The 16304-nt window shown below is 62.3% G+C and overlaps 2 protein-coding genes across 2 annotated transcripts; one reads left to right on the forward strand and one right to left on the reverse strand.

Moving 5' to 3' along the window:
- Positions 1–1168: 1168 nt before the first annotated feature.
- Positions 1169–10094, forward strand: VARS1 (valyl-tRNA synthetase 1). The gene is made up of 27 exons (XM_057418031.1): positions 1169–1355; positions 1450–1528; positions 2137–2237; positions 2314–2441; positions 2531–2695; positions 2909–2990; positions 3200–3319; positions 3396–3504; positions 3834–3928; positions 4229–4319; positions 4937–5061; positions 5160–5263; positions 5510–5668; positions 6036–6126; positions 6504–6609; positions 6736–6806; positions 6889–7014; positions 7100–7204; positions 7340–7408; positions 7488–7566; positions 7663–7790; positions 7898–8053; positions 8323–8652; positions 8774–8885; positions 9233–9423; positions 9529–9678; positions 9970–10094. The coding sequence occupies exons 1-27, from the start codon at positions 1209–1211 to the stop codon at positions 10036–10038; spliced, it is 3288 nt and encodes a 1095-aa protein (XP_057274014.1). The 5' UTR covers positions 1169–1208; the 3' UTR covers positions 10039–10094.
- A 108-nt stretch (positions 10095–10202) lies between these two features.
- On the reverse strand, positions 10203–14508 carry ABHD16A (abhydrolase domain containing 16A, phospholipase). The gene is given in 18 exon segments (XM_057418030.1): positions 10203–10297; positions 10455–10501; positions 10706–10804; positions 11197–11273; positions 11364–11426; positions 11509–11565; positions 11645–11708; positions 11822–11926; positions 12083–12206; positions 12286–12335; positions 12728–12791; positions 12868–13132; positions 13215–13291; positions 13376–13461; positions 13545–13631; positions 13888–13954; positions 14142–14198; positions 14357–14508. Coding segments are annotated over 18 exon segments (1611 nt in total). The 5' UTR covers positions 14495–14508; the 3' UTR covers positions 10203–10213.
- Positions 14509–16304: the final 1796 nt, after the last annotated feature.

The raw sequence follows: 16304 nt of genomic DNA on the forward strand, positions 1-16304 counted from the left end.
GGGGACTCTGGGGATATGGGGGGTCTGTGGGGCTCTGTGGGGGACTCTGGGGATATGGGGGGTCTGTGGGGCTCTGTGGGGGACTCTGGGGATATGGGGGGTCTGTGGGGCTCTGTGGGATGTCTGTGGGGGACTCTGGGGATATGGGGGGTCTGTGGGGCTCTGTGAGGGGTCTGTGGGGTCTGTCAGTCTCTGCGGGGCGTTATAGGGTCTCTATGGGGAGCTCTGGGGTCTCTCTGGGGCACTATAGGGTCTCTATGGGGCGCTGTAGGGTCTCTGTGGGATCTCTGTGGGGCACTATGGGGTCTCTGTGGGGTGCTGTGGGATTCTGTGGGGTCTCTATGGGGCTCCGTGTCTCTGTCCCTGCAGGCCCGGGCACGGGCGCACCAGGAGCTGCTCCGCGCTCTCCGGGCCCTCGATTCCCACCTCCGGGACCGCACGTTCCTGGTGGGCGATGGGGTCACCTTGGCCGATGTGACCGTGACCTGCGCCCTGCTGGGGCCCTGCCAGCGCGTGAGCGACCCCAGGCCCCATGTCCCATATCCCTGTATCCCATATTACATACCCCATACCCATATCCTGTATCCCTGTATCCCATATCACATATCCCATATTCTATATCCCATATCTCATATCCCATATCCCTGTATCCCATATTATATACCCCATATCCTATGTCTCTGTATCCCATATCACATATCCCATATTCTATATCCCATACCTCATATCCCATATTCCTGTATCCCATATTCTGTATGCCATATCCCATATCCTCTATCCTTGTATCCCATAGCCTATATCCCATTTCACATATCCCATACCTCCTATCCCATACCCCATACCCCTGTATCCCATATCCCTGTATCCCATTCCCCATATCCCATATTCTTGCATCCTATATGCTATACCCCATATCCCATACCCACATCCATGTTTATGTCCAAGGTCCTGGATGCCGCCACCGTTGCCACTGTCCCCAGCGTCAGTCGCTGGTTCAAGACCTGTGTGCGGCTGCCCCAGTTCCGTGAAGTGCTGGGAGATGTGGGGCTGTGTGGGGACGAGGCCTCTGCCCCACAGTGTGAGTGCCATGGGGTGGGTGTGGGGCTGGGGGGGAATTGGGCTGGAGATGCAACTTAGTTGTTTCCACAGTGGACCTGGGAACCCTGGAGCTGTACCCTGTGGGGCAGGATGCTGTGGAACAGGATGATATGGGTCAGCCTGCTATGGGGCAGGCTGCTGTGGGTCAGGCTGCTCCTGCCCCAGCCAAGAGCGCGGCGCAGCTGAAGAAGGAGGCGAAAAAACGGGAGAAACTGGAGAAATTCCAACAGAAACAGGAGAAGATCCGGGAGCAGCAGGTGAGGGGAGACCCATAGAGACCCATAGAGGAGCTGACCCGTGGCAGGTCTCTGAGGATCCATGTGGGTCTCACAAGTCACGTGGTCTCCACAGGCTCCGCCCTCCCGCCGGCAGCGCCGCCCCCCTGGGGTAGTGACCTATGACTTGGAGACCCCCCCGGGGCAGAAGAAAGGTGAAGGGGAGCACCCATGTCCCACACCCCATATTCCATACCTCATATCCCGTATCCCACACCCAGTATCCCATAATCCATACCCCATATCCCATATTCCATACTTCATATCCCATACTTCATATCCCATATCCCACACCCCATGTTTCACACCCCATATCCTACACCCCGTATCCCATATCCCACACCCCCTATCCCACAACCCGTATCCCATATCCCACACCCCGTATCCCATATCCCACACCCCATACCCCATATCCCACACCCCATATCTCATATCCTATACCCCATATCCCATATCCCACACCCCATATCCCATATCCCAACCCCCCTATGCCATATCCCACACCCCATATCTCATATCCTATACCCCATATCCCATATCCCACACCCCATACCCACACCCCATATTCCACACCCCATATCCCACACCCCATACCCCACACCCCATATCCCACACCCCATATCCCACACCCCATACCCCACACCCCATACCCCATATCCCACACCCCATATCCCACACCCCATACCCCACATCCCACACCCCATACCCCACACCCCATATCCCACACCCCATGCCCCACACCCCATACCCCCTGTCCCCACAGATGTGTCGGTGCCGCTGCCCCCCTCCTACAGCCCGCGCTACGTGGAGGCCGCCTGGTACAGCTGGTGGGAGCAGGAGGGCTTCTTCAAGCCGGAGTACGGGGTGAGCCCACGGGGGCCCCGTGCCGGGGGGGAGGGGTCCTCACGCGGGCCCTGGTGCGAGGGTCCCTGTGCCGCAGCGGAGCCGCGTCTCGGAGCCCAACCCGCGGGGGGTGTTCATGATGTGCGTCCCCCCCCCCAACGTCACCGGAGCCCTGCACCTGGGCCACGCGCTCACCAGCGCCATCCAGGACAGCCTCGCGCGGTGGTGAGCCCCATAGCGCCCCGCAGAGCCCCACAGCAGGACCCGTAGGGACCCGCGGCGCCCGCCCCACGCGTGCCTCTCTCTCCCCGCAGGCAGCGCATGCGGGGGCTGACGACGCTGTGGAACCCGGGCTGCGACCACGCCGGCATCGCCACGCAGGTGGTTGTGGAGCGGCGGCTCTGGCGCACGCGGGGCCTCACGCGCCACCAGCTCGGCCGCGAGCGCTTCCTGCAGGAGGTGTGGGCATGGAAGCAAGAGTGAGTGACCCACAGCGACCTGTAGAGACGCATTGCTGCCCTACAGCAACCCATGGTCTGACCCATAGCACTGACCCATGGCGTGCCCATAGCGTGCCCCGTAGCACTGCCCCATGGCTGCCCTGTGGCCAATACTTATGGTGCCCTACAGCCACCCCCAGCCCTGTAGTGCCCCCAGCCCCACAACCACCCCATGGCTGCCGTCTCTCGCAGGAAGGGTGACCGCATCTATCAGCAGCTCCGGCAGTTGGGGGCCTCCATGGACTGGGACCGGGCCTGTTTCACCATGGACCCTGTGAGGAGATCTATGGGGCTGGGGGGTCTCTGTGGTCCATGTGGGTCTATGGGGCTGGGGGACGGATCTGTGCATCTGGGGGCGGGGTCTGTGGGGCTGACGGGGTCTATGGGGTGTCTATGAGGGGCTCTCTGCGGGGTCTGTGGGGGTCTGTGTGGGTGTTTATGATTGTCTATGGGGCGCTGTGCCTGACCCCCTGTGCCCCACAGAAGATGAGCCGCGCCGTGTGTGAGGCCTTTGTGCGGCTCCACGAGCAGGGCCTGATCTATCGCAGCACCCGGATGGTGCATTGGAGCTGTGCCCTGCGCTCAGCTATATCTGATATAGAGGTAACATAGGGGCTATGGGGCCCGTGGGTCTCTGTGGGTCTCTGTGAGTCCCTATGGGTCCCTATGGGGTCCATAGGTGGAGAAGCGGGAGCTCTCGGGCCGGACGCTGCTGCGGGTTCCAGGCTATGAGGAGCCGGTTGAGTTCGGGGTCCTGGTGGCCTTCGCCTACCCCCTGGAGGGCAGCGGTGAGAGGGGACCCATAGGGGGGTCTCTGTGGGGGGGACCCATAAGGGGTGGGGTATCTATGGGGTGGGACACGTAGGAGATGCAGGACCCATGGGGGGATGTACGTGTGGGGAGACCCATAGGGGGTGGAGGACTTATAGGGGGCTGACTATGGGTGGGTGACCCAAAGGGGTTGGAGGACCCATGGAGGGGGTGGGGTATCTATGGGGGGGAGAACCATGGGGGGGGGGGATCTGTGGGGTAGGCCCCATAGGGGCTGAGAAGCACATGGAGGGGGGCAGCAGTGGGGCTGCCCCATAGCGCCTGATGTGTGGGTCTGGCCCTGCAGGGGAGGGGCAGGAGCTGGTGGTGGCAACCACGCGGCTGGAGACGATGCTGGGGGACGTGGCGGTGGCCGTGCACCCCGAGGACCCGCGGTACACGGTGAGGGGCGGGGCTTAGGCGGGGGGGGGCTTCAGCCAATGGCTGTGTGACTTCAGCCAGTGGGGACATAGCTTCAGCCAATGGCTGCGTGACTTCAGCCAATGGGGCATAGCTTCAGCCAATGGCTGCGTGACTTCAGCCAATGGGGCATAGCTTCAGCCAATGGCTGCGTGACTTCAGCTAATGGGGGCATGACTTTAGGCAATGGGGCATAGCTTCATCCATAGGGGGCGGGGTTTGTGTCTATGGAGTGGGCGTGGCCATTTCGAGACAAGCCCCGCCCTCCCCATCCCTCCCCAGCACCTCCGTGGCCGTTATGTCCTTCACCCATTCACGGGCCAGAGACTCCCGGTGCTGCACGACCCCTTCGTGGACCCCCAGTTCGGCACCGGTGAGGGGTCTGTGGTGGTCTGTGGGGCTCTATGGGGGGGTCTATGGAGGTCTATGGGGCTCTATGGTGGGTCTGTGGAGGTCTATGGGGCTCTATGGGGGGTCTGTGGAGGTCTATGGGGCTCTATGGGGGATCTGTGGAGGTCTGTGGGTCTCTGTGACGCTCTCTGGGGCTTTATGGGGGGTCTGTGGAGGTCTATGGGTCTCTATGGGTCTCTGTGGGGCTCTATGAGGGGGTCTATGGAGGTCTATGGGGCTCTATGGGGGGGGGTCTGTGGAGGTCTGTGGGGCTCTATGGGGGGTCTGTGGAGGTCTGTGGGTCTCTGTGGCGCTCTCTGGGGCTTTATGGGGGGTCTGTGGAGGTCTATGGGTCTCTATGGGTCTCTGTGGGGCTCTATGGGGGGATCTATGGAGATCTATGGGGCTCTATGGGGGGTCTGTGGAGGTCTATGGGGCTCTCGGGGGGGTCTGTGGAGGTCTATGGGTCTCTGTGGCGCTCTCTGGGGCTTTATGGGGGGTCTGTGGAAGTCTATGGGTCTCTATGGGTCTCTGTGGGGCTCTCTGGGGGGATCTATGGAGGTCTATGGGGCTCTATGTGGGGCCTCATCTCCCACCCAGGCGCGGTCAAGGTCACCCCTGGACATGATGCCACTGACTTCGAGGTGGGGCAGCGGCACCACCTGCCCTCTCCCTGCATTCTGGACGATGAGGGGCGGCTGCAGGATGTGCCCCCCCCCTTCCTGGTGCGTGGGGGCACCCCAGGGGATGCTATGGGGCTCTATGGGGCTCTGTGGGGCTCTGTGGGCTCTATGGGTCTCCATGGGGCTCTGTGTCCCCACAGGGGATGCCACGTTTCCAGGCCCGCACCGCGGTGATGGAGGCGCTGAAGGAGCTGGGGCTGTTCCGGGGAGTCACTGAGAACCCCATGGTGGTCCCCATCTGCAGGTGGGTGCAGGGGGTCTGTGGGATGTATAGGGTCCCCATGGGTCTTTATGTGGTCTCTATGGGGTCTCTGTGGGTCTCTATGGGGTCCCTATGGGTTTCTATGGTTCTCTATGGGGTCTCTATGGGGTCCCTTTGGGTCTCTATGGGGTGTCAGTGGGTCCCTATGGGTCTCTATGGGGTCTCTATGGGTCTCTATGGCGTCTCTACGGGGTCCCTATGTGGTGTCAATGGGTTTCTGCCCCCCAGCCGGTCCCGGGACGTGCTGGAGCCGGTGCTGCGCCCGCAGTGGTTCCTGCGCTGCTCCGCTCTGGCTGCGGCGGCCGCGGCCGTCGTGCGGGGAGGGGAGCTCCGCCTGCGCCCCCCCACGCACACCCGCACCTGGCTGCAGTGGATGGACAACATCCGGTGAGTGCCCCACTGCGACCCATAGACACCCACAGTGACCCATAGCGTGAGCCATAGCCCTGACCCGCACCCAACCCGTAGCCCAACCCTTAGCGTGATCCATAGCACAAGCCACACCCAGCCCACAGCGTGACCCATAGTGTGACCTATAGCATGACCCATAGTCCTGATCCTTGGCAGCCCATAGAGCTGAACCATAGACCTGACTGATAGTGACCCATATTGCTGGCCCATAGCACTGACCCATAGAGCCAAAGTGAACCTGCCCCATACTGCTTTGGGGGGGAAGGCCCTGCCCACAGCCCTATGAGGATCCCATAGTGCCCCCCCGCCGTGGGGCTGCCCCCAACGTCCTCCCCCCCCGCAGGGACTGGTGCATCTCCCGCCAGCTCTGGTGGGGCCATCGCATCCCCGCCTACTTCGTCACCGTCGACGACCCCAGCATCCCCCCTGGCAAGGTCAGTGTGGGGCTGGGGTGCTATGGGGCTGGGGGGCGTGTTTTGGGGCTTCTGTGGGTTTCTATGGGGCTGGGGGGCTCTATGAGTGGGGCTGGAGAGGGACTGGGTGGTGCTAGGGGTATGGGGGGTGCTATGGAGCTGGAGGGGGGGCTGTTGGGGGCTGCAGTGGATCAGGGGACTGGAGGGGAGAGATGGGACCCTTTGCTCTGGGGCTGGAAGCATGGAGGGGGCTGATGCTGGGGGTCATCTGTGGGTCCATTGATGGGTTCATAGGTCACTCTGTGGGTCCCGCTGTGTGTCTCTACGGGGCTCTATCTGTTTCTATGTTTCTGTGGGGCTCTATGGGGCATTATGGGTCACTTTATGGGTCTCTGCAGGACGGGGAAGGGAAGTTCTGGGTCAGCGGCAGAACCGAGGATGAGGCTCGAGAGAAGGCAGCGAAACGCTTCAGGGTGGCCCCAGAGAAAGTGACCTTGCGGCAGGGTCAGAATGGGGGGTAATGGGGGGCAGTGGGGGTAATGGGGGCACTGGGGGCAAGGGAGGGCAATGAGGGCAATGGGTCAGCAGGTGGGTCTCTGTTACTTCCCATAACCTGTACCCCCACTGCAGATGAGGACGTTCTGGACACTTGGTTCTCCTCCGGCCTCTTCCCGTTCTCCATCTTCGGGTGGCCCGAACCAGTGAGCAGCAATGGGGGGGGGTGGGGCCTTTTTGGGGTGTTTTTGGGTGTTTTGGGTCCCTGACCCTTGTTTCCACCCACAGAGCGAGGACCTGGACGTGTTCTACCCAGGAACGCTGCTGGAGACGGGACACGACATCCTCTTCTTCTGGGTGGCGCGGATGGTGATGCTGGGGCTGGCGCTGACTGGACGGCTGCCGTTCCGTGAGGTGTGGCCAAAACCACCCCAAAACCACCCCGAAACCATCCTGAAACACACCAGACTCCATTATCCCATCCCCATCCCTTTTCCAGGTTTACCTCCATGCCATCGTGCGGGATGCACACGGGAGGAAGATGAGCAAATCCCTCGGGAACGTCATCGACCCCCTGGATGTGATCCATGGGATCTCCCTGCAGGTGTGGGGGGGACTATGGGGAGTCTGTGGGGGGTCTGTGGGGGTCTGTGGGCAGTTCATGGAGTGTCTATGGGGTGTCTATGGGGGTCTCTGGGGGTGTATGGGGGTCCCCACCAGTGTCCTGTGTCCCCTGCAGGGGCTGCATGAGCAGTTGGAGAACAGCAACCTGGAGCCTGCGGAGCTGCAGCGGGCGCGGGAGGGGCAGGTAGGGGGGCACTTGTGGGGCTGGGAGGGAGAGTGATGGGGGGTCTATTGTGACCCCTTCCTATGGGAACCCCCTGCAGAAACGTGACTTCCCCAATGGGATTCCAGAGTGTGGGACGGACGCGCTGCGCTTTGCTCTGTGTGCTTACACAGCCCAGGGTAGGATCCATGTCCCATACCCCATGTCCCATATCTCATACCCTGTATCCCATATCTCATACCCCATATTCCATACCCCATATCCCATATTCCCAGGCCGGGACATCAACCTGGATGTGATGCGGGTTCTCGGGTACCGGCACTTCTGTAACAAGGTGTGGAACGGGGCCCGGTTCGTGCTGCAGGCGCTGGGGGGCAGCTACCACCCCCCCCCTGACCTCCAGGTATGGGGAAAGGGGCACTTGAGGGGCTGGGACTCCATTTGTACCACTGGGGACCGAGTTATGGCTCTGATCCCCACTTGTGGATCTTTCCCCCATGTGTGGGGCAGGTGCGGGGCCAGCCGGGTCTGGCTGAGCGGTGGGTCCGGAGCCGCCTGAGCCGCACCGTGTGGGCTGTGTGCACTGCAATGGAGGAGTTTGACTTCCCTGGAGCCACCACGGCAGTACATCGGTTCTGGGTGTACGAGCTCTGTGACGTGTACCTGGTATGGGATGGGGCTGCAAGGTGTGGGGTATATGGGGTGTATGGGGTACGGGATATGGGATATGAGGTATATGGGATATGGAGTATGGGATATGGGGTGTATGGGATATGGGGTATATGGGATATGGGGTATATGGGGTATGGGATGTGGGGTATTGGATATGGGGTGTGAAATATGGGGTATATGGGGTAATGGATGTGGGTAGTGGGTATCGGATATGGGTTATGGGATGTGGGTCCATGCAGTCTCCATCTCTCTCCATCATTCAGGAGTGTGTGAAGCCGGTTCTGGCTCGAGCAGCCGCTGCCTCAGACCCCGTGGGTGGGGGGGACCCTGATGACCCCCCCATAGATGCTGATGGGGCCGCAGAGGGGGACGCAGCGGATGCAGTGGACGCAGTGGATGCAGTGGACGCGGAGGCCGCGGCGCTCGCGGTGCGGGACACTCTCCACACGTGCCTGGACGCGGGGCTCCGGCTCCTTGCCCCCTTCATGCCCTTCCTGAGCGAGGAGCTGTGGCAGCGGCTGCCCCCCCCTGCGTCCCCCGCGCCCCCCCTGGCCCCCAGCATCTGCGTCTGCCCTTTCCCCGAGCCCCGACAGGTAATGGGGCAGTGGAGGGCAATGGGGGGGGGGGGGGGGCAGTGAGGGGTGTCAATGGGGGTGTCTGTGGGCAATGGGTGTCACTGGGGTGTCTGACCCCCCCATTTGTGCCCCCCCCCAGTACTGTTGGCAGGATGAGGAGGCCGAGGCCGCCATGGAGTTCACGCTCAGCATCGTGCATGCCCTGCGCAGCCTCCGCAGCACCCACGGCATCACCCGTGGCCGTCCACCATGTAAGGAGGGGTCTTACGGGGTCTAATGGGGGTTTAATGGGGTCTGTGGGGGTGTATGGGGTCGTATATGTGTGGCTATAGGTGTCTATGGGGGTCCACGGAGGGGTGTCTGTGTGTGTCTATGGGTCTGTGTGTCTATGGGGTCTAAGGGTATCTATGGGGTCTGTGGGGTCTCTATGGGTGTTTATGGGGTCCGTGGGGTCTCTATGGGTGTTTATGGGGTCCGTGGGGTCTCTATGGGTGTCTATGGGGTCTGTGGAGGTCTATGGGGTCTCTACATGTTTATGGGGTCTCTGCATGTGTCTATGGGCTCCGTGGGTTGCATTTACCCCTTTGCCCCTACCCAGGCTTCCTGCAGGTCCCAGACCCCTCCTGGGCGGCACTCGCGGGGCACTGCAGCCCCCACATCCGGGTGCTGGGGGGGGTGGGGGCCGTGCACGTGCTGGGGGGGGCAGGGGGGGACACCCCCGAGACCCCCCCACCCGGCTGTGCAGTGGCCGTCGCCTCCGAGCACTGCTCCGTCCACCTGCTGCTCAAGGTGAGACCCCATGCCATCGTTATAGGGTACCCTCCCAGGGTGATGTCACTATGGGGAAATCCCCCATTGATGACATCATTTCGGGGTCCCCCCCGCCCTCCCCAGGGCCTAGTGGATGCTCCCAAGGAGCTGGCAAGGCTGGGGGTGCGGAGGCAGGAGCTGGCCCGGAGCATGGAGCGGCTGCGGGAGCGCCGGGGGGGGGCAGGGTATGTGGACAAGGTGCCCCCCAGCGTGCAGGAGGCTGATGCTGCCAAGGTGAGGCCATGGGGGGGTCCAATATGAGTGTAATTGGGGGGTTGGGGTCCTGGGGCTGGGGTTCGTAAGGGGGCTTTGGGGGGATGATGGGGTGGGGTCAAAGGGGGTTTCAGGAGGTCCTGGGGGGGTTCTCAGCCGGAGGGGTCGGGAGGGGTGTAATAGGGGTATACCGAGGGGGGGAATTTGAGGTCCTGGGGGGGGGTTGGGGGTGTCCTGGGAGGGTCATAGAGGGGTTTGAGGGGGATCGGTGGGGCTTGGGGGGGACCCATCCCCATGTTCTCCCGCCCCCAGTTGGCGCAAGTGGAGGCGGAGCTGCAGAAGGTTCTGGAAGCTGAGGAGCTGATGAGGAAGATGCTGTGACCCCCCCCGACCCCTTCCAAATCCCTCCCCTCCCCCCTCTATTAAACGCTGGGAACAAAAACCTCGTTTTTAATGAAGGATTTGGGGGAGGGAGGGGCACGGGTGGGGAGGGTGGGGGAGGGGCGGGGGGAATGGTGGGGGCAGGGGTCCCGGAAGGTGGGGAAGAGGTCAGAGGTCAGAGAGTCCAGGGCAGGCGGAAGGCCTGGGGGGGGAGGGGGGTGCAGTGCGAGGCCTCGAAATTCTGGAGATGCTTCTGCGCCTGCGGGGGAGGGGCAATCGGGGGGAGGGGCGGTGGGTGCCTATTCCCGCCCGCCCCGCCCCCCAAACCCTGTTCCCCCAAGCCCCACCTCTACCCCACATCCCCTTCGGAAGCCCCTCCCCCATGTGCCCCTCCTCCCTCAGCCCCGCCCCCTCACCAGGAACAGCGCCAGCTGCTGCCGCTCCTCCACCGACAGATCCTCCCCTGGGGGGGGAGCAAGGGGGTTAAAAGGGGAGGGGCCAGCGCTGGACTCAGCACCCCCCAATGGCTGCTCTCTCTACACTGGCTCTCCCCAGAGCCCTGACTCCCCATTGGCTGGCCCCAGATCCCTGTGTCCCCATTGGGTGTTCTCCTGATCCCTGACTCCCCATTGGCTGTCCCCAGAGCCCCGGCTCCCCATTGGCTCACCCAGGCTCCATGGGAAGGGGGGGTCCCGGTCCCCGGCGAAGGCCTCGAGCACGGCGTGGCACCAGCGCTCGTCCACTGGGCACCTCTGTGCCAACGCCCCTGCATGTGACCGGTCACGTGACCTGCCCCGTCACCCTGACCCCATGTCGGGTATAGGGTGTCTATGGGGAGCTATTGGGGTCTAGGGGGTCTATGAGATCTGTGTGGGTCTGTAGGGATTATGGGTAGTTTATGGAGTCTATGGGGGCTATGGGGGGGGGGGGGGAATCTATGGAGTGGCTATGGGGAACTATCTGTGCCTATGGGGTCTATATGAGAGGTCTATGGATGTTATGGGGTGTCTACGGAGTTCTATGGGGTCTGGGGGTCTATGGGGTGTCTATAGGTTTCTGTGGGGTCTGGGGGTCTATGGGATGTCTATGGGGTCTATGGGTGTTACGGGGCGTCTATGGGGGGCTATAGGGCTTAATGGGGTCTATGGAGTCCCTCACTCTCCTCCGCTGGTGTTGCTGTTTCCAGCCATTCCCGCACAATCCGGGTCCCCTCATCTGCCATGATCTTGGGGTACCTGTGGGGGGCGACAGGGGTCAGACGCCCTCATGGACTTCCCCAAACCCCATACTGACCCCCAAACGCCCCCATGGACCCCCATCCCCACCGGTGCTGCAGCAGCTTCAGCAGGAGATCATTGCCCCTATTGGATGCAATGTCATCGGGGACCCTGTGGGGGGAAAATGGGACATGAAGGGGGTCACAGGGATCCCCCCATCTCCATCAGGCCCCGTCCCCCAAAACGGACTCACGTTGTGGTGATGATCTCGTCCCGTGTCCTCCTCACCAACAGCACCGGCCCCTGGTACCTGCAATGAGGGTCTATGGGGGGGTCTATGGGGCATTGGGGGGATCCCCAAACATAGGGGGAGGGATCCCAAAAAGTACCTGCAGAGCTGATCAGCATTGTTGAGATTCAGATGCTCCCTCACGGTCCTAGTCACCAGCTCCCCTGGGGGGACATGGGGGGAGGGATTTGGGGTGTAGTTGGGGTGTTTTGTGGGATTTATGGGTGTTTTGGAGGGGGTTTGAGCTGGTTTGGGATGTTTTGGGGTCAGGTCTCACCCCAGCTTCGCGGCAGCACCTTCAGCGCCAGGGGCACGAGGTCGTCGAAGGAGGCATCGAGCACGAGCGCTCCGAGCTCTGGGTAGGACATTGCGGCCCAGGTGGCTGCGGGTAACAGTGCTCCACTAACACCCAGTACAGCCCCAGGGCACCCCAATGCAGCCCCAGTGCCTCCCAGGGCACACCCAGTACCTCCCATATCCCCCCAGTGCACCCACGGTGCCTCCCATCTCCCGCCATCGCCCCCCCAGCGGCCGGTACCGGTGAAGCCGCCGATGGACCACGCGTAGATCACGATGCTGCGGGGGGGGAAGCGCAGCTCCTGCAGCGCAAACCGAACCACCACGTCCATGGCATTGGCCTCGCTCTGCGGCAGCGGCACCCCCTGTGCAGGGGGAGTCGGGGGGGTCACTCCAAAACACCCCACCGACCCCAAAACAGGATTTCTCCCCACACACACTCACGGTGCTGCCTCCAAAGCCAGGATGATTCCAGCCCAGGACGGAGTAACCGGCTGTTGCGAGGGGAAAAAGAGAGTGGGGTCACCCCTGTGCACTGGGGGCAGTGGGACCCTATAAAGGGGTGACACCCCCCCTCGAACCCCACATGGTTTCATCCCTGCCTGGATGGGACCAGCCCATGCAGTAATGGGGGAGTTGTGTGCGGGGCTGGGGGTGGGAGCTGGAGGGAGCCCATCTTTGGGGTCCCCTTTGGGTTACAGGTGGCTGTAGGGCTGAGGGGTCTCTTCATGGGTGGAGAGGAGCACATCTGCGGGGCGGGGGGGGTCTATGGCCCATCTGTGGGCCTGGGGGGTCCATCTGTGGAGCAGGGGGGTTCATTTATGGGTCTAGGCAGTTCATTTGTAGGGCAGAGAATCCATCCTTGGGGCAGAGGGTCCATCCCTACCCTCCAGGGGGGTACACAAGCAGCCGACCTCGTAGAACCCGGCGTTGCCCTCACAGCAGATGACCTGGGGGGAGACAGGGGGGTGTCAGAGTGCCCAAGAGCACCCTACAGTGTCCCACCGCGCCCCGGAGACTCCTCACCAGGGTGTTGCCGTGTGGCCCAGGCCGGTCGCGCCGGTCGATGAACATGGTGTCTATCTCGTTGCCGTCACAGGCCAAGAGCTTCGCGCGCTGCCCCCCACACTGTGGGTGTAGGGGGTTTCAGGAGTGTTTTAGGGGTATTTTGGGGTGTCTCAGTGTGTTTTGGGATGTTTCAGGGTGGTTTGGGGTGTTTCAGGGGCAGTTTTGGGTGGCCCCGCGATGCCCGGGGGGGGTCCGGAGCAGTGGCACATCCCGGGATCCTCCCCTGCGGATGGCGGGGGGGGGTGTCAGTGGGCTGGGGGTGTGCCAATGGGATGGGGGAGTCCGGAGGGGGGGTTTGGGCTCACCAGGGGACCCCGGTGCTGTCCCAGCGGAAGTCAATGGGCCAGCTCCTGAAGTCAAAAGTGTAATGGGCCAGTTTGCGCTATGGGGGGAGGAGGGGACAAGGGGTGAGACACCCTCAGACCCGGGGGGGCTCTTCATCACCTATGGGGGGTCCCGGTCCCACCTTGACCTCGGGGGTGCCCAGGCGGTGACTGTCCTCCAACACCGAGATGAACTCCACGTACTGGGGGTTGCTCCAGCGGCCAATGCCTGGGGGGGAGGCACACAAAAATGGGGGGTGTTGGGGACCCCCCCAATGGGGAAGGGGCGGCCCCCCTCCGCAAAGGCCTCACCTCGCAGACAGGCCACCCCTGCCAGGAGCAGCACCACGGTGGCAGCGCAGTGGGACATTGGGATCACACGGGACATTGTCAGCAGCCCTGGGGGGGGGGAAAGGGGCGGTCACTATGGGGCAGCACCCGAGCCCCCATAACACACAATGGGGCTTAAACACAGGTGAGACCCATAGAGTGACCTACTGACACCCCATGGACACCCCACCCTGACCCACAGTGACCCACTGACACCCCACGGACACCCCACCCTGATCCACAGTGACCCACTGACACCCCACGGACACCCCACACTGACACACTGACACCCCACAGACCCCTCCAGGCCCCCCCTTGGCCCCACCTTTGCGGTACAGGTAGAACACAGCCAATGGTGATGCATAATAGGAGATGGACCAGAGCACCGAGGCCTGGGGCGGAGGGGCTCCTGTCACCCCACGGTGGGGGGGGGACCCCGAGACTCCCATTGGAGTCCTGGGGTCCACTGAGGAGGGTAAAGGCGGCAATGGTGGGGAGGGATCTGGGATCCATACAGGGTTCATAGGGGACACTAGGAAGGGGAGTTTAAGGGGGGGTCCCCGTGGCCCCCCACCTCACCAGCGCCAGGACACTGTCCGTGTGCTTCTCCAGCCCCCGGGGCTGATAGTACGAGTCCTGGGGGGGGAAGGTGGTTATAGGCGGGGAAATACGGTCATGGGAGGGAAACGCGGTCACTGGGGAGAGGGAACGGGGTTACCGGGGGGTGTCCCACCGCCCTGCCGCCATTTTGCCGCCGTCACCATGACAACGCCCCCCCCCCCGTGTCCCGCCGCAACAGCCGCTGTCCCACGCACCCAGGAGGCCGGGTCCCCGCCGCTGCCCCCGGGTCCCTCCGCCCCGGCCCCGGCCGGTCGCGGCCGATGGACGCGGTAGAGCCGCGGGCCCAGGACGCAGCTCAGCAGCTTCGCCATAGCGGCGGCGAGAGCGGCGGCAGGAAGGGGAGGGACCTCCCCGCAACGCGTGTATCGGGCGCCGTTTGGATATAAAACGTTTTCAGTGCAGGTTCCCGGCGTGGCGGTGCGTGTTCTACGGGAGGTGGAGGCACCGCTGCGTGGTGTTCTGTGTAGGGGATGCCCAGCACCGAGGAGAGAGGAACGGGGACTGCCGCGGGGCGCGGGCAGCTGAGGGCGGAGGCTCGCCCGCAGTAGGAGCCGGGGGCGTGGCGAGGCTCGCAGAGGCGGCGCCCGCTTTGCACGGGGCGGGGCGGCCGCAGCGGAACCAACGCGGGGGTCTCAATCACGTCCGACGTTGCGGGCCCGCCCCGGCCGCGGGTGGCGCCGGAGACTGCAATCAGGTGCGACCCCGCTGCTCGTCGCTGCGCACCCGTTACAGACTCAGTGCGCGCTCGTTGAAGACTCGTTGCACGCTCATTGCACACTCACCTCTTTTTGAGAGCCCACCGCAGTCCAGCTCGCCAGCCTTGTGTTGTCCTCGTCATCCCCCCCCGGGGGGGGGGAAATGGGGGAATGAGGGGTTCCCAGGGGAGCTTTGGTTTGTCTTTGGGGTGCCTGGAGGGGTCCTATGAGTACTCTTGGGGTCCCAAGAAGGTCTTACGGCATCCTAAGGGGCTGCATCAGGTGCTCTGGAGGTCTCTGGGGGGGATCCCCGTGGAGGTCCCTATTATGTGTTTGGGGCCCTGGGGGAGGGGTAAGGGGGTTTCCGGGTGGGCGGGTTTGGGGGCTGTGTGTGCATTCAGACGGGTCCAAGGAGCTCCTTGGGGGGTGGGTTCGCATCGTGTGTTTGGGGTCAGGGGGGTTTCCAAATCAAGGGAGGGGATTCAGCGCATGCCTGTTGATGGGGGGGTTTGCAAGTTCCGTAGAGGTTGTCTCAGTTGCGGAGCTCACTGCCTGCAGAAGAGGCCCAGCACCAGCTTTCTGTGCTGGCTCTTCGGCTGTAGGAGCAGAGGCCAAACATTTGTGCTCTGCTCATTCTGCTGCAGGACTGCCGAGTGCGGGCACCGGAGATTCTTCTACAGACTGTGAGGTCCGCAACGATACCACCCGCATTGCTGTTGCTATTCGTTTTCCCCCCTGGAAGTCCAGTTATGTGCAACCTCTTTCGTGCCCTCTCCTGGCAGTCATGCAGCTGAGCTAAGCCGGGATGAATTGTGCTAAAATGGGTCTAATTGGGCTCAAGTTGTCTGTGCTGAGCTGGAGTGGGCTGGGTTGTAAACTGGGCTGAACTGCATTAAACTGGGCTGGGATAAGATGGACTGAGCTAAACTGGGCTGGACTGAACTGGCCTAAAGTGTGCTACATTGGGCTGGGAAGGGCTAAAGTGGGCTGAACTGTGCTGTGCTGGGCTGTGTTGGGCTAAACTGGTCTGGACTGGGCTAAATTGGGCTTAACTGTGCTAAACTGGTCTAGACAGATGTGAATTGGGCTAAACTAGGATGAAGTGGCCTACACTGTGCTGTGCTGGGCTGAAGTGGGTGATAGTGGGCTCAAGAGGGCTAAGGTGTGTTAGACTGGTCTGAATTGGGCTAAACCCTGCTGAACTGTGCTAAATTGGTCTGGACATGTCTGAACTGGGCTAAACTGGGCTGAAGTGGGCTAAGCTGGGCTGGGCTAAATTGGTCTGGACAGGGCTAAACTGGGCTAAATTGGGCTAAAGTGGGCTGGGCTAAACTGGAATGGACTGTGCGAAAGTTTTCTGCACTGGGCTAAAGTGGGCTAAACGGGCTGAGGTGAGCTGGACTTGGCTGGACAGGGCTAAAGTGGG

The sequence above is a fragment of the Pezoporus wallicus genome, unplaced genomic scaffold, assembly GCF_028554395.1.
Source record: "Pezoporus wallicus isolate ANWC-B61680 ecotype Strahan unplaced genomic scaffold, APGP_CSIRO_Pwel_v1 contig_7906, whole genome shotgun sequence".
NCBI classification, from domain to species: domain Eukaryota; kingdom Metazoa; phylum Chordata; class Aves; order Psittaciformes; family Psittacidae; genus Pezoporus; species Pezoporus wallicus.